This window comes from Fukomys damarensis, unplaced genomic scaffold (assembly GCF_012274545.1).
Source record: "Fukomys damarensis isolate Sample0158 unplaced genomic scaffold, DMR_v1.0_HiC HiC_scaffold_10, whole genome shotgun sequence".
Classification (NCBI taxonomy): Eukaryota; Metazoa; Chordata; class Mammalia; order Rodentia; family Bathyergidae; genus Fukomys; species Fukomys damarensis.
Window position 1 is genome coordinate 8,639,207 of NW_022900922.1, and position 22,857 is coordinate 8,662,063.

General features: G+C 41.9%; 1 protein-coding gene across 1 annotated transcript in view; it reads left to right on the forward strand.

Annotated features, from left to right (window-relative positions):
• Positions 1 to 22,857, forward strand: part of Dip2c (disco interacting protein 2 homolog C) — a 304,786-nt gene that overhangs the window by 218,962 nt on the left and 62,967 nt on the right. The window contains exons 21-27 of the mRNA XM_033761773.1: positions 8,619 to 8,758; positions 11,168 to 11,304; positions 12,693 to 12,901; positions 14,710 to 14,824; positions 15,314 to 15,515; positions 18,655 to 18,764; positions 20,009 to 20,089. Coding sequence (XP_033617664.1) covers positions 8,619 to 8,758; positions 11,168 to 11,304; positions 12,693 to 12,901; positions 14,710 to 14,824; positions 15,314 to 15,515; positions 18,655 to 18,764; positions 20,009 to 20,089 — 994 coding nt within the window. The remainder of the gene's footprint in view (positions 1 to 8,618; positions 8,759 to 11,167; positions 11,305 to 12,692; positions 12,902 to 14,709; positions 14,825 to 15,313; positions 15,516 to 18,654; positions 18,765 to 20,008; positions 20,090 to 22,857) is intronic.

Below are 22,857 nucleotides of genomic sequence, written 5' to 3' on the forward strand. Positions count from 1 at the left end.
ATTGGGATCTTGTACCTTTACATGACAGGTCTTGGTTCTCATTTTTTCCCCTTATCCCTGCCCTCCTTTAATCCCCTCCTCCCTTCCCTATTTACAAAGACTTTATTTCTGTGTTTTCGTTTTCTCACATTTTTTATTTTCCCTTATTTCCTTTCCCCTACCCCTCCCACTTCCCCTATACCTTTAGCCCTTTTCTTCCTATTTCACATTGTCAATTATACCATTAGGATCTTATGTACAATAATAGTTTTTCACACCAGAGGAAACTATTCAGTATTTACACATGTGTGACTTATTTATTTCACTTAAGGGAATATCCTCAATATGCATCCATTTTCCTATGAATGACTCTTAATTTCTCATTCTTTATGGCTGAGTAGTATTCCATTTTATAGAAAAACCACATGTTTATCCCCTACAATGTGGGAAAAAAATTTTACCAGCTGTTCCTCAGACTAAGGACTATTATCGAGAATATATAATGAACTAAAAAAAAAATCAGCCCCCCCCAAATATAGAGACCCGATTCAAAAATGGGCATCTAAAATGAACAGACATTTCTCAAAGAAGTAAAAGCATCGAGTAAATATATGAAAAAATGTTCCACATCACTGGTCATTCAAGAGACTAGACACTAGACAGGATCTTTGACTCCGAGATGATAGAAACAAAACTAATCCATGTGCTGTGAATGCATACATGGGCAACACTTTTAATGAAAGGGGGACATGGGGAGTTCAGCTGAAGGGAGTCAGCACTGGAGAAGATACAGGGCATCCAGCTGCCTACAGAATAAAGAAAACGGCTTTTATGGAATTGCTGAAATTGGGTAAAAGTGCAGTAAGTTCCCACCAGTCAGGGACACCATTGCAAAAGATGTGGTCTTGTGACACTTGCACCGTGGGTGGTCATTGTCAGCTTGTCCTAGGAATTTCTGAATTACTCTTGTAGGTGGCACCACTGTCCCTTGCAAACTTCCTGGGCTTGTCATTTGGTCCAGGTTGAAGGACAGGCTGAAGGACTTTAGGTGCTTGGGCTGTTGGAGCCGTTGAAGAAGCAAAAGAAGAGGCAGCAAAGAGGACAGGGAGAGAAAAGATAACACATAACAGCTCTGACAGGCAGTGGGCCGAGTTAGCCCTGTGTTTGTCTTGGACTAAATATTTTTAAAGGACCTACAGGGACAGCTGCAAAGAATCTGACCCAAGGGTTACGTCAGCAAAGGGGACAGAGGGACAGAAGATATATAGAGAGATGCCAGGCTTTTAACCCGTTTTGGTCACTTGTCAGGTATCTGTAGGGTAAGTGAGGAGTTGTTGCCTTCATTAAAACTACCCTCGAGGTTTCTGCATAGTAACCCGTTCAGGCGTTTTCATAACCAGCACTTGAGAAGTGTTACCAACACCAGAGCTAGTGGGAACCTGATAATGGATTGCCTAGCTGGGTGACCTCCAGAATTAGTGATTTTTAACTTTACTAGGGGCAAGTGATGGTAAAGAGTTTTTTTAGGTTTTTTCCTTGGTAACAGTTTATTTAATGTAAGCATTCAACTTCTGTGGCTCTGTGAGGGTCTTACGACTGGTCTGTTGGAAAGAGCCCAAGTAGAGAGAAGCAACATGATGGGCTACAAAGGGTAATAGTTTCAACTAGAAAAGTGTATTCTGTTATCCTAGCCCTTTTCTTTTCTTGCTTTTTTTACTCATTAATTTTATTAGTATATTTTAGGTATGTAGTATGATGACATTCATCATTGGGCATTTGTATCTTTACATGATGTATCTTGGTTATTTTTTCCCCATTCCTCTGCCCTCCCTCCTACCCCCTACCCTTTCCTATTTACAAAGACTTTGTTTCCATTGCTTTCCTTTTCTCATATTTATTCCTTTCCCTTCTTTCATTTCCCGCTGCCTTCCCACTTCCCTTTCCCCTTCCCCTTTGGACCTTTTCTTCCTATTTCACATTATCCATTATACATTTTGATCCTCATGTACACTTTCAGTTTCTCACACTTCAGTATTTACACATGTATCTTATTTATTTCCATTAAGAGTATGTCCTCAGTGTGCGTCCATTTAACTATAAGTGTTTCTAGTTTCTGACTCTTTGTGGCTGGGTAGTACTCCATTTTATATTTTTATATCTTTATCCAGTCACTAGTTGATGCCTAGCCCTTTTCCCACTGGGGTGGTCCCTAACTTATCTCAATTATATTGAAGAAATTTACTCTTTCTGTGTCTGCAGCTGTTAAAATGTTCTTTAAAAAATTTGGGCATTGTCTTAGTTACTTTCCTCTTTGCTGACAAAATACACAACACTCAAAGTTAAAGGAGGAATGGTTTATTTTAGCTCACAGTTTGTAGCGATTTCAGTCCATAATCATCTGGCTCAAGGCAGGGTGGCATGGCAGAGGGCATCACAGAGGAGAAATGGCTCACTCAGCAAGTGGCATCAGAAGATTACAAGCATATTGACTGGTGCCACCCACACCCAGATGGGGCTTCCATTTTCTACACCCACCCTTAATCCCAGCCTCACACCGTAGATCCAACTTCTTCCCAAAAGTCCCACTTACGAGCACTTGAGGCTCTGGGGACATCTAGATACAGGCCCTAATAAGCATATATTGTTCTTATCAAAAGCATGGAAGAAAATTAGATTAACTCAGTATATTGAAGTATGCTGTTTTTTACTTTGTATCTTTCCCTGTGGAAAATAGCATAGTTATCTGTTGTATATTTGAAAGTCCATTTCTCATTAGAAATTGAAGTGTATGCTCACAGTTTTGGCAGAATTTCTCCTTGCATAGTGGCAGTGTTCCTTGCAAATGTTTCTATTAAATAAATACATAACCTCAGTTATTCCCTGTTTTGTAAGAGAATTTTTACTCGCACTGTTAATTTATAGGGGCCATTTTGCTGCTGCTGAAGTCTGCCTAAAGAAGATAAACCAGTGGAGATGCTCTCCATTCCAAACTTCTGCATGGTTTAGATGCTGAAGCCCTGTAGTCAGATCTAATTTTTATATTCATGTAAAGGAAAAGCCTTTGTTCTTGAGTGGTGATTCAGAGCACAGCAGCTATCCTGGAGAAAGTATCCGCCTACCCTCTGGTTATCAGGTCAGGAGGGAGGGCTCCCACAGGCCAATCAGTTGCATTGTAACATTCTAGCCATTTATTTGGAGTCCAAGTGTAATTCCCTACAGAAGCAATGTCACGTGAATTACTTGTGCTGCGTTTTTTTTTGTTGTTGTTGTTTTTGTTTTTTTTTTGGCGACAGGGTCTTAAGTTGATAAATTGCCCAGACTGGGCTTGAACTTACATTCCTCCTGTCTCAGCCTCCTAACATGCTGGGATTACAGGTATGTGCCACCGTCCTGCTTCAGTAACACCACAGGGGATGTGTCATCTGTAGGAAGGTGCTGCTGAGTTCCAGGGGTGGAGCTGCGTTATGCTCCCGCCCTGTGCCCTGGTCTGCTAGTATATTTTGGAACCTATCAATCTGGGCTCCTCTGCTAGCTCCTCACACACTAGCTCTGTAACATGGCCGGTGCTTGACCTTCTCAGACTCAGATTTCACGTGTGTAAAGTGAGAATCAGAGCAGTGATCAGCTTGTGTGAGCTCAACATGGGCTCACTAAACAGCTTGAGAATGTCTGGCACATAGTAAGAATCCAACAACTATCAACTGCTACTGATGCTAGTATTAGTAGAGTAATACTGTGTCTCTTCTTTTTTGAGCTGTTATACAAAAATACTGCAAAAAATATAGAAGACAAGGAAAAAGAGAAGGAAAAGACATTCACCCAAATGTATCATTGTTCCTAGACTGAATCTACTAAATTAAAGATTGCCTGTAAGCGATGAAAGCATTGAAGGACCTTTGTTTCCCCTTGCAGAAGGATTCAGTGAATGACAAATGGCATTAAAGCTTTTCAGATATAGTTGTAGTTGCTCTGTTAAACCCTGGGAATGGAAATCGTCCTAACTGCTGCTTATTTACTTTCCTCCATTTGTTTTATGTTAATGCGCGTGGAGCCCAGCCAGGCTGTGCTTGCTGTCAGGAGTGGCAAACTGTAGATGGGTTCAGTGAAATTTATAGCAGCTCTTTCTGCAGGTATTACACAGCAAGATTAGCTAAAGGTTTAGCGAATGTTTTACAGAGGTTGGAAATGCAGTGATAAGTTAAAACAAAGTGCCCGGCATATTTTAAAGTGGTGCATACCTTTCTCGGTACTTTCTTTTCCACATAGTTGTGATATTGTATACATAGCTACATAATTTCCTCCCCTTGTGTTAGTTTGAAAAGTAGAAGCTGCCTTTTATTCCTGGAGATTGCTGATATGATTTTTCTCATAACTTATTCTTTGTGAGACACATGGAGCCACATGGTCACGAGTTCACGAGTCGCCATTTATTTCATCTTGAAACTCAGTCTGGAGGTTGACAAATGGGTCCAGGCCGTTGTTACCCATTACTTAGTTTACTGTTATTGATTATTAAAGTAAATGATACTGAAGCTCCATGAATTTTGCTTATCAGGATTGTTTTTTCACGTCTCAGTTTACTTGAAATTTTTATTCCCTAGGAAAATGGTGATGGAGAAAGATAATCTAACTTGATCAATAAAATACAGATTAAAATATCAATGAGAATTGGTGTTTTACTTTCCAAATTGGGAACATTTTTATGTTTGATTTTTATTGCTGGCCAGAATGTACGGAAACATGTACAGCTAAGAGGTAGCTTAAGCCCGTGGTTAGAAGCACAGATTGTTTAGCCTGCCTGAGTTTGGTGCCTGGCACCTCCCACAGCTATAGCTTTGGACTGTATATAACCTCTCCTCACCTCTGCATAGAGTTGCTATAGAGAGTTCGTTTTTTAGGGCTGGGGATGTAGCTCAGTGGCACCACACCTGACTTGAGGTGCTGAGTTTGATCCCAAGAACCAGAAAATAAAAAAAGAATACATTAATTTATATAAATACTTAAACACTACTGCATTTTTTTTGGTACTGGGTATTGAACGTGGGTCTTTGCGCTTGCAAGGCAGGCCACCGAACCACTGAGCTAAATCCCCGGCCCCCTAATAATCCTGTAGTTTTGTCATTTTTTTTTTCTTTTTGGTACTGGTGATTGAACTTGGGTCCTTGCACTTGTGAGGCAGGTGGTGGAACCCCTGAGCTAAACCCCCAGCCCACTACTGCATTTTATATATACTGTAAATACTGCTGGTGTGCTACATGCATGTCTACTAAATTGGAAAAATAATAATATACTCACATTCTGTTAGTGGGAATGCAAAATGGTATTGTTTTTAGCTTTCTTACAATTTTAAATATACATGCTTTTAGATTCTTCTCTTGGCTTTCTAGATGCATATCTTATAGAAATAGTCCCCCTGTATAAAAATGGAATGGAATGAAACGATCATACATTCATTTTATTGAATACTGAGTAGCAGTTAAGACAGAGTAATTCGTTGGCATGTTCACATACATACCTTATACACTTGCACATGTATGTGGGAAGATCTACAGATACATTTGGGGAAAACAGGAAGCTGTGAAATAGCATGTTTCAGTTCTTTTCTTTGAAAGTAAATGTATCTGTGTATACAACTAATTTACATGAAAGTAGATATTAGCGTGTCTGGGCTTTCCGTGTGAAAGTGTTGATGGGTTACCAGGAGGCAAGCTCAAAGGCAAGAAGAGCACAGACTCTCCTGTCGTTTTCGCCTTATGTTTGCTGTGTTCTTGCTGAAAGTGTGCTTCTTTGTTACTTATGCCATTTGCATAAATTTTTATTGGAAACTACAGTGAATAAGATGTGCGTGGTGTCCCCAAGCTGGGGACATGGGAAATGCCCAAGAGGGAGACAAATAATGCTGAGGTTTGGGCGTGGAATGTGCTCAGGGTCTGAATCCCTCTGTGCCCCACCACTGATTTGATCAACTAAATTAACATTTCTGAGGCACAGGTTTCTAATCTGAAATTGGGGAACAAAAGTGCCTGCACAGATTTCACGTGAGTTTTAAGTAAGTCCACATGTGCAAAAAGGTGGGAGCTGCTCTGGCACACAGAGTACCACGCAGGCATTAGGTTTGTCATTGAAAGGGAAGAGGCCAGAGGCTCCACCAGGTCTCTCATCTGAGGGGCCAGGCTGGGGAGGTAGAGTAGTGAGGCAACCCACTGCGTCCAGGAATCCATGTTTTCTTGCTGCTTTTTTGAGTGTGTCGGGACTATGAAGGAAAAGAACCGTGAGGTCTGAGTTTTCTCTGAATGATAGGGCAGTATATGAAATAAAAATACACGTGGTAGATTAAGTTGATACAGGGTCCGCATCACTGATTGACATTTCATGTGTGTATATTCAGTCTCGTCGCTATCATTTTATGAATATAATAAAAAGCTTCCTATAATAAACACAGTGTATAAGACCCTAAGTTTACGATATTATAAATCTTACATCTCAACTATGATAAATTTGGAAGAGGATCTTGTAACAAAGACAACAAACTCTGATAGTTACAGTTTGTCACCTCATTGCGGTGCTCTGGATCTTCTACCTGGGAGGCCTTGGTTTCTCAGGGTGGTTTGGCTGTCATCACAGAAGCGCGAGCTGGCTGGCTTTAGACCATAAAGATGTGTTCTCTCCTTCAGAAGGCTAAGTCCAGAATCAAGGTGTGGGCAGGTTGATTCCTGTGGAGGCTTTGAGACGGGTCCTTCCAGGGCCTCCTTCCGGCTGGCGCAGGCCTCCGAGAGCCCGTGGCAGTCCTGTCTGCCTCCTTTATCACTTTGCGTTCTCCCTCCATCTCCCCGCTTGTGAGGATGCCGGTGCTGAATTGAGGGTCCGTCCTGGGCCAGTATAGCTTCATTTTAACTTGGCTACATCTGTACGGGTCCCATTTCCAGATAAGTTCATATCATAGGTAACCAGGAGTTAACTTCTTTTGTAGGTATATTTTTATTTTTTAATTGACACATAGTAATTGCTCATTGTCGTAGGAAACAGTGTGACATTTCAATACACGCGTAGTGTGAAGTGATCAGATCAGGATAACTGGTGGATCTTATCATGTCAAACATTTATCATATCTTAGTATTTTGGGGGTGAAAAGAGTTCAGTTTGTAAGACCGGAGGACTTGCCGTTTCAGACTTAATACTGAATCTTTACAGGGGACTACAGTAGAAGGAAATGGCAGCAGCGCCTCTGACAACTTCTCTTTTTCATGTCATTGATTTGCGTGGTCTTTGGAAAGTAAGAGTCCAGGAGAGTAATGAACTCATTGGGTCTGGGTGGTTTTAGTGATTTTTTTTTTAATTTGGGTAGATAATGATACCTGGTTAGCGCTACAGTTTTCTTGTTCTTACACATAGAATAATATTTTCAGATTATTTTGTGCACGTTTTAATGAAGCAGCCACTTGATTAAAATGAGATCTCCTTTCGCACACTTTAACTTTGGTGTTGCCCCATTTATGTCTTTGGGTTCATTATAAACCATCACAGTATCTTTATATTAAATAGCAAACTCAAATTTATGGTTCAACTTTGAGATCCTAAGGTTACATTAAAGGTTGTATAATGGAAGTTGCAGAAGCAAATGTGATGTTTACCTGAACTACAGTCTCTTCACTAGGCAGTGACTGATCATCAGAGATAAAATGATGGTGGAAGTATTTTTATTAGTTAACTGACACTTATTGCTAGCTGCTGTTCCCGAGCTGACACATAGCAGTGACCACAGTGCCCGCAGTGACAACTTCCTATTCTCTCGGGGTTAGACGGACAGAGGAGGCCTCGCACCTAGTCAGATTGCATCTGCTCTGGTGACAAGAGTGCTGGGCAGGTGGATTCTGAGATGATAAGTGCCAGAGTTGAGCCAACCCCGTAAGGCAGGAAGAGTGAGCTATGTGGATGGCAACCGGAGAAATATTCTTGGTAGATGCAGAAACCCCAGGCTGAGACTGAGCTGTGGCATTGGAGGGAGAGTGGGCTGGGGCCAGAAAGTAGGGAAGGGCCACACCCCAACTGCCCATGGGCAGCAAGGAGACGGATGGTGAACATGTAGTCTTCCCAAACAAGCCTGGACCTCCTGACCCACAAACTGCTTTATAGCAGCACACCCGTCATCTGGATAGTTTTCTTTCATATTTGGCAACCAGAATGGCATATCTTAAATCTTAGTCTAGATTCTTATATATAATTGAGCATAAGCCTAAACAGTGCATGTGAATTGCCAGTGGACAGTCAGGATCTCCATTGTTCCTATACGCTGGGATCTGATCTGTGTTCTTCCAAAGTCTGGAAAACCAGACTTTGCAGATTGTTGAGTAGGGTTTGATGGATCCAAGGATCAGTGCTGTGTGTAGCTGAGGGAGAGGAAGCGGGCAGGTCAGAGGAGCACTCTCTTCCTGTTCCCAAGGTATTCTTAATACCCGGAACTCAAAGTTGCACTTCCTAGACTCAGAGGTAGATCACAAAAGAGCAAGCTGGCGCTCCTGAACAGCCTCGGGTGGCAGCCAGCTCATCTCTGGTGGGTGGCTGTCGGTCTGCGAATGTATGTGCTGACAGGCCTGTCTGTGGGTATCTGCTTACTTATACTCCTAAACGTGTGGTTTCAGGCCTACAGATGACAGCAACCAGCCACCAGGCCGGGGTGTGCTGTCCATGCATGGGCTGACCTACGGTGTCATCCGTGTGGACTCAGAGGAGAAGCTATCGGTGCTCACAGTACAGGATGTCGGCCTCGTCATGCCAGGAGGTGAGTGTGGGGCCCAGCCTTGGCCTTGTGAGCCATCAGTGAAAATGTGCCTCCCTGCCACACATCACCTTCTTTTACCATGTCCCGCGTCCTTGTGGGGTTAGCCCTCGGGCTGAGCTCCAGATTTACAATCTCAGGAAGTCTTTGTTAAGCTTCAGACTCCTAGGCCGGCCTCTCTCGCTTGAAGAAACTGAAACATTCAAGACGCTGGCAGAGGGCAGTTTTAATCCTCTTTTAGCTCTGTGCCCACACTGGGCCTGAGCAGCTCTCTATCTCTAACACAGAGCACAGCTCCTCATCCACTACCCTAATGCCTTAGCCGAAGCTGAACATCCAAGCTCAGCTTTCCCAAGGTGTGGAAGGCTTTGAGCAGACACATACAAAAATTGAAGGATGTGAACCTATATAATTTGTGAAGTGTGCCTTTAGCAGTAAAGCCATATAAATTATTTCTACAGATACATAAGGGCTTACTGCCTCCTTATTTGCAGAATGCTCTTCTCTTCACCCAATCTCACAGGACCACACACATCAGCATTTAGGCCTCTCATTTTCCTCCCACAATGGGAGCAAGGGCTCTTTCTTGGAGGTTCCCACCCATAATCAAACCCCTCCTTCAGTGTTGTACATAGTAGGACATCATTTCCACAACTGAGCAATGCTGCTTTTCCCTCAGCCAGCTCATGCAGCGAGCTTGAGTTACAAGGGGACCTTTGCAGGACAGTTCTGGTGGACAGACGGCCCCATAGAGTTGGAGTTCACTTCCCTCTCTGTGATAGGCTATGCTTGGGCTGAGTTTTCTCCCATTACTCTTCTAAGTCAAATGTTATTAGGGTATTTCTGTTCCTCCTTTTAACCTTTATATTCCTCCAAATTCTGTATGTCCCAGGCCCACTGTATTCTTCCAGGCTGTCTGGCTCCATTTCTTTCTCAAAAAGGAAAAGAAAAAAAAAAAACAAACTCGTTTTCATATAAATAGATTTCCATGATAGAAGCATGAAAAGTTGGAGGGTATGCAATGAAAAACTACTGTTTTGTCCATTAGAGACATCCACACATTTCCCGGGTCTCTTGTGGGAAATACTCCAGAGCTATAGAAATACTCAGACACTCCCCCGACTTGCACATGCATTTGGGTATTATCTGTCTAGGATTTTTAGCTTTTTTCATAGATAATGATAGACTCCTGTGTATGTCTTCAGGTTTTGTGTTTTAAAATTCATCTGTAAGTGCACAGAGAACTTGTTATTTTCCAGGCAGCGTGTTGTTTGAAAGCATGTTGATTGATTTAAACCCTCTCCGTCTGGGCGAGCATCGCTCTTGTGGCCACATGGAGGTGGAAAGGGCCCTTGTTCCAGCTTCAGGCCCTGTGGGTGCGGAGAGTATCTCATGGAAAAGTTCCGGAAATGAGTATGTTTCAAAGGAACCATGCCCACGTGATTTTGACAGTGCTAAAGTGTCTGTCCGAATGTTACAGATCTCTACTGGTGCCGTGGGTAGATGGCAGGACCCGTTCCTCCAATTCCTCTCCCAGCATATCCTCGAATGTTTTGATTTTTACCAGTCTGGTGGTGAATATTTCAGCGTAGTTTATTGTAACCTTTCTTTTTTTTTTTTTTGCTGTGATGTGTACCATCATCTTTGTATGCGAATTGCAGTTAGTGTGGTGTCCCCTTAACTACAGTGACAATGTGACTTCCATGTTGGCATTAGTTCCATTTCTTAGACCCCTTAACTCCACCGTGAGGCTTCCTGGGAGTTAGACTTCCAGCCAGCACCGTCTTCGCCATCTGCACACACCATCTCGTGGCACCAGCCCCTGATCGCCCTTGAGGTTTAAGTGGTGGTGGGTAGAATGCCGCTGTGTAAGCATTGCGGCGTGTTTGGCCAGACGGGTGAGAACGTGGCATCATTGCACTACACACCGAAGTCCTCGGGTGTTGCTCTCCAAAGGGTTTGCCTTGGCAGGGAATTTGAAATCGAAGGTTACAACTTCTTAGGGCTCTGGAGGATTAAATTCTGCTTTAAATTCAGAGAAGCTTTGAAAGACTGAAAAGAAAATACTTCGTGTTTCTTAGTTGTCAGGGTTTCAAGTTTCACTTTGGAAACTGCTCCCATTGATGGCCTGTGTGCAGCACGTGGTCCTGACATACATTCTGTACCATCGTCTTTGTACGAGATTGCAGATAGTGTGGTGCCCCCTTACCTACAACGTACACGGTAAAGCGAAGGCATTTCACATTATTGATGCCACCACAGTGAGAATCGACATTTTGCTACATAAAAAAAATCCTCATTCTGTTTAGGGGAATTGAGTACCTGGCTTTACACGTGGAGTTTGGCTCCAGATACTGTTTCTATTCATTTGTCCTTTTTCACATTCCTGTGTATGCTGTCCTTTGCTTTCAGCCATCATGTGCTCAGTGAAGCCAGATGGGATCCCTCAGCTGTGTAGGACAGATGAAATCGGAGAGCTGTGTGTGTGTGCAGTTGCAACGGGAACATCATACTACGGCCTCTCTGGCATGACCAAGAACACCTTCGAGGTGAGTTGATGGAGGATCCTCTGCCAAGAGCTCTGTTTATATTCTGTCTTCAGATAGCCAGTGCCGGATGCATCAGAACAGATAAGAAACCTAAGATCTTAGGGTTTTTCTTTATTGTATTTATTAAAATGGTTGCATTTTCTCCTACATTTTTGTTTTTGATAAATTTTGTTTATGGGCGTTATTCTGGCTTTTATAACCGGTATAAAAATAGAATAAGCAATTTCTCAAAAGTGAGCCTTTTTTCTCATTTGTTGTTCTCATCTTCACCTATTTAATGCAAGTGCTGCGTGACAGGGAGATGATGAAGGAACAGGTCTCTCCATGCCTCACATGGGGAAGCCAGCTGCCTCCCTTCACAGTCTTGCAGCCTGCCCTGCACTTGGCTGGGAGAGAACTTGTGAGAACCTGCTTCAACAAATGTGGCTGCTAAATGATCTTAGTGGCACGGACTAGTATGTGTGCGGTATGGACACATCTGTGTGGTGATTATATGTAGATATGTGAATGTTATGCATACACAGGTGGGTGGTGTGTGTGGTGCACATGTGTGGTGTGCTCACTTGTGCTGTGTGGGAGCAGAGACATTGAGATTTAACTCGTGAGCTCAATTGTTGAGTGCTGCAATGTGGCATTCTCAGCACTTTTATCTCTACTAAGTGATGCCTGGCCTTAGGATCAGCACAGTATCTGGTTATATGTAAAAAAAAAAATTGTTTGGGGGATACATTCCTGAATGTCTAGAGCTTAGAATGTAACTGAACAGCTGTTTCGGTCACTGTCCAGGATGGCTCTGCTGCGTGAAAATTCAGCTCTCAGATTCTCCTTGAAACTTGGGTTGGGTACAGTCTCAATAACCTTCCCTCTTTTTCATATAATTTATATGCAGAGTTGAAGAAAAAAATGTTTCGAGTTGAAATTCATTTGTTTTCTTTACATTTGTCTTTTCAACATGATTGCAATTAAGGAAAATAACATTTTAATGAGTAGAGATCTGTTACCTTAACACTCACATGTGTTATTTACACTGCACCTTGATTCTCATTTCTCACTTTCACACTATAGTTTTATAAACCAGAGAACTAAGTGGTGTTTGTGAGCAGTGATGATGATGTCTGGCTGCCTTGTGTGCAGAGGCTCAGAGCCTGTGGGAGGAGCCGCCCCACTTCCCTGCACCTCACCCAGAGGTCCAGGAGGAAGGGATGACACTGCCAAGCGTGGGCTGGACATTCCCACGTTTGAACACTGCCAGCATCCATTATGGGAGCCTCTACTCTGGTAGGGTCCCTGGGAATAGGGCAGCAGTTCTAGGTACTTTCAGGAAAACGGTAAGACTTAAACCAGCTGGCCATGGAGCAGGTGCCTGATGAGAACCCCTGTCTCCCCAGGTGTTTCCCATGACGAGCTCAGGCGCTCCGATCAGCGAGTACCCGTTCATAAGGACAGGCTTGCTGGGGTTTGTTGGCCCTGGCGGGCTGGTTTTTGTGGTGGGTAAGATGGATGGACTGATGGTGGTCAGTGGGCGCAGACACAATGCCGATGACATCGTGGCAACAGCCTTGGCCGTGGAGCCCATGAAATTTGTCTACAGGGGAAGGTTAGTTGCTCCCATCTGTGAAGTGTGTACTTTTCTGTAAACTGTACTTTTTGTATACTTGTAAAGGGTTTTAAAGTTGCGTTCATTTTTTTGACTCGGTTTCCTTTTGTGAAAATTTGAAGCAACTTGACTTGGGTAAGTGCTGAGATTCCAGTTTGAAATGTGTTAAGATTTTATAGATGTTTTATCAGCTCCTTAAATGTATTTTTATTAGCTTCTTTCTAAGCTAAATAAAAATATCCATTTGAAAAATTTGTTTTCTAGTTGAACATAGTAGCCCACACCTACAACTGAGACAGGACGATTGCCTCAAGTTCAAGGCTAGCCTGAGTGACACAGTAAGACCCTATCTAAAAAAAAATGTATTTCTAATTAATAATTGAACAGAATACAGAGCCAAATATTCATCTTAGTGCAGGCCCAAGAGACAAGAAGATAATAAAGTTTATATGGAAACTCAGGTGTTCCTTTACCTCTTGAATCTCCCATGATTGCTTTCTTCCTCCTCCTCCCTATGTGCTTGGCACACAGCAGAAGCTCGGCAAATGTTAAATTTGTTCCTGTAGTTCCTGAAAGGTTTGGTTTGTTTTTACTGATTTGAAGGATGTCAAGAATGTCCTTAGAATCTTACTTCAGTTTTGTAAGCAAATGGATCCAAGAGAAAGTAGATACTTGGCTATACCATTTCTGCCTATGGATTGCCTTTAAAATAGAATCTGTTTGTGAAAAGGGGTGTGCTAGATATTGAGAGTGGTCACAATTCCATGCTGACTGTACAAGGCAGACAGATTTAGCAGGAAGTCATGATTTCTAAAACAGAAATTTTCTGATGTAGAAAATATTCCTTCATAGGTGTAAGCTCAAAATGTGCATAGTAAGGGCCCCCAAATGTCAGCAGGTCCTGTGATCACATGCTTGCTTCTATCTGTACTGAAAGAGGTACACACCTTGTCACCAAGTCCAAGGACCATAGGTAGCCTCCAAGAGAGATGTGGCTGTGCCTTCCAAGTATGGGTTGTCTTCTCCTCATATGGCTTTGGTTTTTAGTTTGGTTGGGTGTTTTTTGTTTGTTTGTTTGTTTGTTTTGTTTGTTTGTTTGTTTGTTTGTTTTGCTACTGGGATCAAACCCAGGATCTGGTGCTTGTGAAGCAGACAGCAGCACCACTGAGCTACATCCCCAGCCTGTCTTCTCCCCATCTCCAGGGTGTCCTTACACTAGGGTTTGTGCAGGAGTTTATAATTTCTTTGCCTCTGTGAAGGACAGTGAAGAGTCCTGATCTCCTGAGTGTATGCAAACTTCGATGGTTATAAATTGCATACTCACATTTATCCTTCCTTTGCCTGAGTAGCACACCATTATGTATGTCTACTGCATTTTCTCTTCCATTGTTCAGTTGATGAACATACACACCATATAGACCACTTCTGAGATTTATCTATTTGCACATTGTGGTGCTATGAACATGGATATGCATATATCACTGTAGCATGATGTCTTTAACTCTTTCGGAAAGACACCCAGAAAAGGGATAGTTGGGCCAAATGGAATTTCCATTTTTAGTTTCTTGAGGAGTGTGATTTCCATAGAGTTATGCTAGTTTAAATTCTCACTGACTGTGTAGAAGCTCCCTTTTCCCCCATAGCCTCTGCAGCCTTTGTTGTTTTAAGTCTTTGATGGTAACCATTCTTACTGGAATAAGATGGAATCTCAGTGTTCTTTTGACTTGCAAAACTGCATACTGGGACAGGAGTTCTCCGGAGAACATCTCTGCCGCATGCTCACAGTGCATTCCCCTTTGTCCCCACAGGATAGCTGTGTTCTCTGTGACCGTCCTTCATGATGAGAGGATAGTGATTGTGGCGGAACAGAGGCCAGACTCCACGGAAGAAGACAGCTTCCAGTGGATGAGCAGGGTGCTCCAGGTCTCACCACCCTGCTGTGACGCTCCCTTCTCGTCTTAGTATCACCTTCTCTCCCTGAGTTAGGGTTATGGCCTGACCCTGACCCATAGTGCTTTTGCGCATGTGGTGCCCTTTTTCCTTTGCTGTACTTGATTGGAAATCCCATGAATTGTGCAGGGAGTGAGCTAAACAGAGCACTAGGCAGAGGTCAGGAGCTGGCAGAGCTGGTTCCTACCATTCACGTCTGGGAAGTCACAGGTTAGGTTTTTAGTAGGATCTTGAGAGAAGAGTACCCTTTCTTCGAGTTCTCTCTTGTATTGTTTATGGTCCCTGCTTAAAATTACTCAGTTTGATGAAGGTGGTGAGAAAACCTGTTTCTTGCTTTGGCCGCTTTACACCAGAGCACTGTTCATACAGGGCATGCCTCTGCATATTATAGGCACCATCTATTAAATGTTACTGTTTATAATTTCTATTATAATATGATTACCTCTTTTTTTTATATTCTAGGCCATTGACAGTATACATCAAGTTGGAGTTTATTGCCTGGCCTTGGTACCAGCAAATACCCTTCCCAAAACCCCACTTGGTGGGATCCACTTGTCTGAAACAAAGCAGCTTTTCCTGGAGGGCTCACTGCACCCTTGCAATGTCCTGATGTGCCCCCACACCTGTGTCACGAACTTGCCAAAGCCTCGGCAGAAGCAACCAGGTACATCTGAATCCTGAGAATGAGTGTAGTTACTCATAGTCTCTTCTGTCTTGAAAGGGGATGAGATAGCCTAGGTAAATTTGGAGCTGTTAACTTACTAACTTTTCTTAAATGAGTAACATAACCTGTATTAAAAGTTTTCAGGTAATAAAGGATACAAAACTGAATGTCAGTCTTTATTCTACTGTTAGTTACCTATTGGGAATCTGTGGGCTCAAGTGAAAAGTCACATGTTTTAGAAAAACAACTTAAGTTTCTGACTGACTCAGAAGAAAACACAAGTTATTTTAAGGAGTGATTGGCTAAAGGCCTGGGAATTCTTTTGTCCTTTGTCCCTATAGAGGTCTCTGTCTAGGTCACATTTTTATTGTAAGGAGGATCATTTGCAAATACTTGATAGAATTTCATAGCCAGCGATCTCAGCTCATTTCCTGAGTGTTAAGAAACCCAGTAACCTGGAACACCTAGCCGTGAGCCAGAGTTTATGGTGCTCACACTCTGGCCAGGGCGGCCCCAGCAAGTGTCTGGCTGCCTAAAGAAAGCCTTCCTTGGGAAGGCTGGGTGGGAAAGGGTGATCCAGCAGGTCTGGAAACTGTTGCTTCAGTACTGCAGCTTATTAAGTAAAGCTTAAGTGACAGACAACTTTTTAAAAATGAAGAAGTTATATATAATATATATTTATATTATGTGTAAACAAATGGTGTGCCGTTTTCGTGAAGAGGTAAGCTAATATAATTCTGTCTCTACAAAAATATCTTTTTTGATGCTTGATTAAACTCTGGAGCCTCACATATGATAAGCTTGTCCCCAACCCCTGAGCTATACCTGCAGCCCCTCAATATTGCTTTCCTTCATTTTTAAACAAATACTTTTTTTCCTTATTACCGTTTTGAACAAATATTAAATGGAAGACCTGTGAGTTGTCTATGACTTTCCTTAGCTCTGCTGATGGCCTGTAGAAGACTTCAGAGGACATTGCCTCGAGGCCTCAGTGTCCATATATGCATTGAGGAAATAGGACTGGATTATTTCTAAGCCTCCTTTGGGTAAACATTTATGGTGACTCTCAACAGGCCCTTATGGGCAGCCAAAACATTTATTCCGGACACTCGTGCCTAAGGATTTTGATGGATGCTTAAAATGGAGCCATTTAAATTTTAAAGATTTATAGACAATGAAATTTTCTACTGGTTGAATTCTTGTTTATTCATTTAACAGCGGAGTGTGTGTGAGATTAGAAAACTGAACACAAAAGTGTTAGTAGATCTTTAATGTGTCAAATGAGTTACCATCGGTACTATGAAAGTCATAAAAATAGACATTATTCCACAGTTACCGACTCCCAGGAGGATACCTTGTTGGACTTGCTGGAGCTCAGTGTGAGGAATTGCTCGCACAGAGCCCAGCTCCTAAGAGAAAGGTGTTGCTTCTTGTTCAGAATTGTTTTTGCTGCTGAGATGAAACTTCTGCCCTTGTCCCCTGCATGAATTTGTTAAGCATTGTGTGCTGGAATAGGGAAAAAGTTGTTGGCTTGCAGATATGTTAATCTATAAATGGGAGCGGGAATAGAAAGAATAAATGTGGATCTTAAATACACACTTCAGGGTATATCTCAGTTTATCTTTCAAAATTGAGAGGCTGTGGTGGACTGCAAGAGCATTTATTTATTTATTTATTTATGGTGCTGGGGGTCAAACTTGGGACCTTGTGCTTGTGAGGCAGGCAGCAGAACCACTGAGCTAAATCCCGGCCCTGAGAGTTTTTTTAAAAAAGGTATTTCCTTTGTGCCCATCTCATTTCAATTGTGAGAGGATCATTGTTTCTAAGTAAGGAAAATTTTTGTAAATGAGATTCAGCAACAGTCAAGATGCACATTGTGAAAGAGATGTATAAGGTTCCATGCTTGACCTTCAGAGAGTGCAACCGGAATTAAACCTCAGTAAGAGCAGATTGACAAAGAAGGAGAGTGTGATAAAGAAGTGCGAAGTAAACTGCTGTAAAAACCTCGTATCCCTCCATGAATTTGCTTTCCTTCTTTATGTTGCATCGTGGAGAAGCCTTTAAAGCAGGATAGGCCCTTTTCTCAGTTGGCTTCTTGGAGGACTCTTCTTACCAGCCCTCAGTGACCAAGAAGAGTAAGATACATCATTTAAAAAAATCCTAAAGATTGCAAAGGAACGGCTAATAAACCAGCGTACGGATTCCCAGGATGTTAAATTACCCTGCAGAAGCAATTCACTTCCCGGCTTCTGCCACAGCAGCAGCACCCTTTACCCAGCGTGCATTCTGTTAGCAAATTTTTTGCTCTGTTTTGTTAAATGTGAAAAGTGTGCTTCTCTTTCATAGTTACTTTATTAAGAACTAAGAAAAGACAGTCTGCCCACAACTGCCACATGGGAAAATTCAAAACTGATTCAGCTGTGTATATAAGGCATACTCTTATGATTACACAGACTCCAGCATTAAGGCTCCTGCACACTGTTCTCATAAACTAGGCAAGTGCATTGGGAATTGAGTCCACAACAGTGAAGTAAGAAAGAATTTGATTTTGCAGTAGCCTCTTGGTACATTCTTCCTGCATCTCACTGTGGGCCTGATAGAGAACCTAAAACCTTTAAACAGTCAGTAAAAATATATGGGTAAGTGATTCTGCATCCTGTCCCATTATTCTTTAAATGTATCCCATGAAGTATTAAAATGTATAATATTTTGTTTTTTGTCAACTCTTGTGTAAAAACACCAGAGAACAAGAGCAGACCCAATCCAGGAGTCAGCCACTGAGCATTGCAGTACATCGTGCTTTCGAGTTCTCTACTTGCCTTCTTTATGATTTTTGTAATCCCTTCTCTGGATGTGTCTCAGCACCTCTAGAGTCACACTCACAGGAAAATACAGGCAGTGGACTTGGAGGGTGCCGAGGGGCACTGGTTCTGTATAACCTCTAATCAGAGCGTGTTTATATTTGCCATTGACACCATTGTAGTGATTTCTTTGAAACCTGTTCCAGTAAGATTTCTTCAAAGCCAGATCTTTCAAAGGGTTTTCCTAGAAAGAGCTCTGTACCAAACATGGGAGTCATGTTTTAAAGAATTTCATTTTTGTCTCCTCGAGGTTTTATTTTATTTCTCTTTCCTTCCAGAAATTGGCCCTGCCTCTGTGATGGTGGGAAACCTGGTGTCTGGAAAGAGGATCGCCCAAGCGAGTGGCAGAGACCTGGGTCAGATAGAGGACAATGACCAGGCCCGGAAGGTAGGTGCCCACCAAGGCTTGGGCTGTGTCCCTCCCATTCCAGCACTGACCAAGGCGCTGTGTCAGTGATGTCCCTAGAGTTTCCTTCGGTGGCAGTTTCCCATCTGCTGCTGACGTGTGTCTTTAGTGATGATACCCTACTCTCCTCTCTCTCGGCAAGAGATGTCCCTATAATTTTCAAGAAAAGTGTTTATTATATAATATGTGTTTTCATATGAAGTTTTTAAAATGTATTAGCACTACAGAAATGAGTCAGTGATAGCATCGCACAATGGGCAGGACTTACCGGAGTGTTTCAAAACCCTTGTCCTGTCTCAGTGTCGCCTCGGCCCTTGTTTCTGGTTATCTCCACCGGCCCTGACACGAATCCCACGTGTCCTGTGAGTCACCCTGCTGTAAGGCATCCATGCTTTGCTCTCTGGCAGCCAGCCCTCCTTACTGGAGAAGATCCTGGTGGTTTCTGTAGTCCCCAGCCTGTGCCGCCCCGCCCCTCTTCATGTCCTGTGTAGCTGTGACCCTTGTAACCATGCAGCCCTGACCAAAAGAGGTCTCATTCCCATAGCCAAAAGGTGGTCCCATTCTGTATGGACTTGGGTGATGTGATATCATCTGTTGAAAATATTGCCACTGTAGTAACAAAGAGCAGTTGTGAATTGAAAGCAGTTGATCACTGAATTGCCCACCCTTGTGGTACATTTCTATTATTAAAAGGTCTAAGGTTATAAATGGATATTTTCTGTATCCTGACATGAAATAGGATTGTCCTTTTTACTACAGATGGAAACAATATATTAATATAACACAGCTAATGTCACTAAGGAATTACCATTCTAAAAACATAAATGTGTGTATTTTTTTAAAAACAAGATAGATCTGATTGTCTCATTGCAGTCCACAAAAATCAACATTGCCTCTTCTGGCAGCCCCAGGAGGAAAACTTTGCTGTATTGGCTTTAGAGATCAGATTTAGAGATCTTTGCCCCCTAAGTGCACCAACTTGCTCTTTGAGTTGTCAGTCTAAATCAGGTGCAGTGAATTCCAGGTCACTGCATGAAAAAGAATACAGTATCGACACTTTCTTGTTCTATAGATTAGTTAAGAGTCCTAAAAACAAATGGCCTCTTTCCTCTACGAATAAGCACACTGTTTTAAAGACGCTCAAAAGCAGTGTATTTTGATTTAAATACTGAGATTATCCAACCCAGACTGCAGAGCCTGACCCTTCCTGCTGTGCCTCCTTGCAGTTCCTCTTCCTGTCTGAGGTCTTACAGTGGAGAGCACAGACCACCCCGGATCACGTGCTGTACACACTGCTCAACTGCCGGGTGAGGCTCTCGGGTGTGGGTCCTAATTACTTCTTACTTTGTGAGGTCCGTCGTGCTGGTTCCTGGAAGTACTCTTGCTTCTTCATGCAATTCCTGACTTAGTTCTTTCATTCAGCCTCATGTGAATTTCTTTTATTCATTTATTTTCTACTACTTTTATTAAGACTTTATCATTTAAGGGGTGCTTTTAATTTATGCATGTGTGTATGCCTGTTTATGTATATGGATATTTTAGCAGCCGTGTTTGCAGTATTTCTCACCCAAAAGTTACTGATTATTGTTACCTGTAACAGGAAACAATGGCAGACCCACGACATGTATGTTTTTATTTTGACTACCAAACTGTTATTTTTTGTACATGAAAGGTTATGTGTTTGTAAGACTCTCGGGAATGGAAAGCATTGGTTTGTTTACATCTCATGTTAGAAACCAAAATCATCAAATACTATTCCCTAAGTACTTAGGAGTAAAGCCTTAAATACACAAGCACATATATGCAATCAAAAGTAAATGGAAGAGCCTTAATGTGCTTGCTGACTTTCTGCTATGAAAACAGAGCTTGAAGAATAGATTTAAAATGTAGGTCATCTTGGCACATGTAAGCACTTGCAATTCCTTTGAAAGTTATGGCTGGAGTTGCTAACTATCTTCCTGTTTTCTTTTTATTAGCATATTTTGTGGTACATAATGTACATTTTATTAGTATTTGTGTGTGATTCATGTAATTATCTTGACAATATTTGGTCCCCTTTTCCTCTCACCTCTCTTGCCTTCTCCAGATCCCCTTCCTCTGAATGCCTCCTTCCTCAAATTCTACCTTCCTGTTTCCTATCATCTTGCTTTTGTTTTGCTCTTAAAATTATTTCTACTTACATTTACTTGGAATTGGTATTTTTAGTTTTTTGGTTTCTTTTGTTTTTTGCTGAGCTAAATCCCCGGCCCATTTTTAGGTTTTTTTTAAAGTATCTTCATATTTATTTTCATAATGGTTGTACCTAGTGGTTTACATTCTTATCAACAATTCAAAGGGGTTTGTTTTTCCCTGCAAGCTTACCAGCATTTATTGTTTTTGGAGTCCTTGATGTTAGCCTTTCTTACTCCAGAAAGATGGGCTGTCGGTATTGTTTTGATTTGAATTTCCTCATGACCAAATATGCTGAACTGTTTTTCATATGCTTACTGCTCATTTGTACTTCTTTTGAGAAGTGTATATTCAATTGTCTGTTTTTTTTGTAGAGTATTGTTTTGGGGGGCCTAATTTTTGGAGCTCCTTATATATTTTAGATATAAGTTCTCTATCTGAGGAATAGCTGACGATTTTTTTTTTTTTTTGGCTGTTCTGTAGGTTATCTCTTGGATTGTTTACTTTGCTGTGCAGAAGGTTTATAATTTGATATAATTTCATTTATCAAAATCTTAGTGTACAAAGATTTTCTTTAGCATCTGAAGTAAGGACATAGGCAAGAAAATGCCAACAATCTGATTCCCTTAACCTCTAATTTGAGTTTCCAGGGATGAGACCATTCTTTGCCTGTGACTTAATTCATCTGAACTGAATAGCTCCTCTCCCGCTTAGCCATATTCCCAGCCCTTGAATCATTTTTAAAATTCTTCCCTTACCTTGCCTAATACATTGCTCCAATATTGGTGAGATGGATAATATCTGTGCCCAAATAATTTGGAGGTATAAGTGTATGTAGCTCAAGAAGTGGGAGACCCCTCTCTACACAAAGATTCACAATTGAGGTGCATTTATGGACAGTGAGAGGAAAACAGCTGTATTCCAGCCATGTCTGATTGAGGGACGATCCCTCCAGTTGTTTGTTGGAGTGATGCCAAGGCACCAAACTTGGCATCCAGTCTGTCTGACCCTGTGGATGTTGCCTGTGCCCTTGAGTCTCTGTGTCCAGTCATTTGTTATAGCTAGATGTTGGATCTTTAGGGAAATGTTTACTGGAAATGACTCGTGTGTTTTAAAAGGGTTTCCGTAAAAATGACAGAAAATTAGATGGGAGTAGGTTGTAGGGATCAAAGTCATGAATAAATTTGCTTTAGATTAGCATGCAGAAAGTATGGTTCAAGGAGGCCTTCTCCTTTCAGATACGACCTGCTATTTTGTAAGGCTCTTTCAATGTGTAGGCAGTTCTGTCCTAAGCTATCTGAAAGGTCTCGGCACTGTTTTTGTTCCTGTCCTGAAAGGGTCAGATCCAAGCATCTGTATTCATTTAATGCTCTCTGCTACCTCATAGGCTTATCCACCAGTGCCCAGCATGGACTTTATCAGCAGGAGCATGTGATGGCCGTTAGAGTGTAATTTCTATTTAAATGGATTTCAAGTTTGACACTGCCCAATAGAAATACAATACAAGCCACAAACATAATTTTGTATTTTTCTAAAGGTAATATTAAAGAGCAAGAAGCAGCAGGTGGAAATTCGTTCTGATAATGAGTTCCTTAACATAGCTATAGAGTATTATTCAGTGTGTGTCACCAGCTGCCTTACCATCATGGCCAGTGCCTCCTGCTGGCAGAGTATTTCTGTTGATTATGAATTGGGCCTCTTTGCACCAGCTGTCCTGGATCGTGGGCTCTGTTAGAATATTCGAACCATTTGGCTCAAGGGTGTGAGTGGTGTTTCCTCTTTGTTGCACACGATAGCCATTCATGTTCTCCACGGCCAGTTAGTGAATAAGTATAAATTGTGCAAGAGAAAATAAATTCATTATAAATAATGTAAAAGTTACATTCTTTTTTTTTTTTTTTTTTTT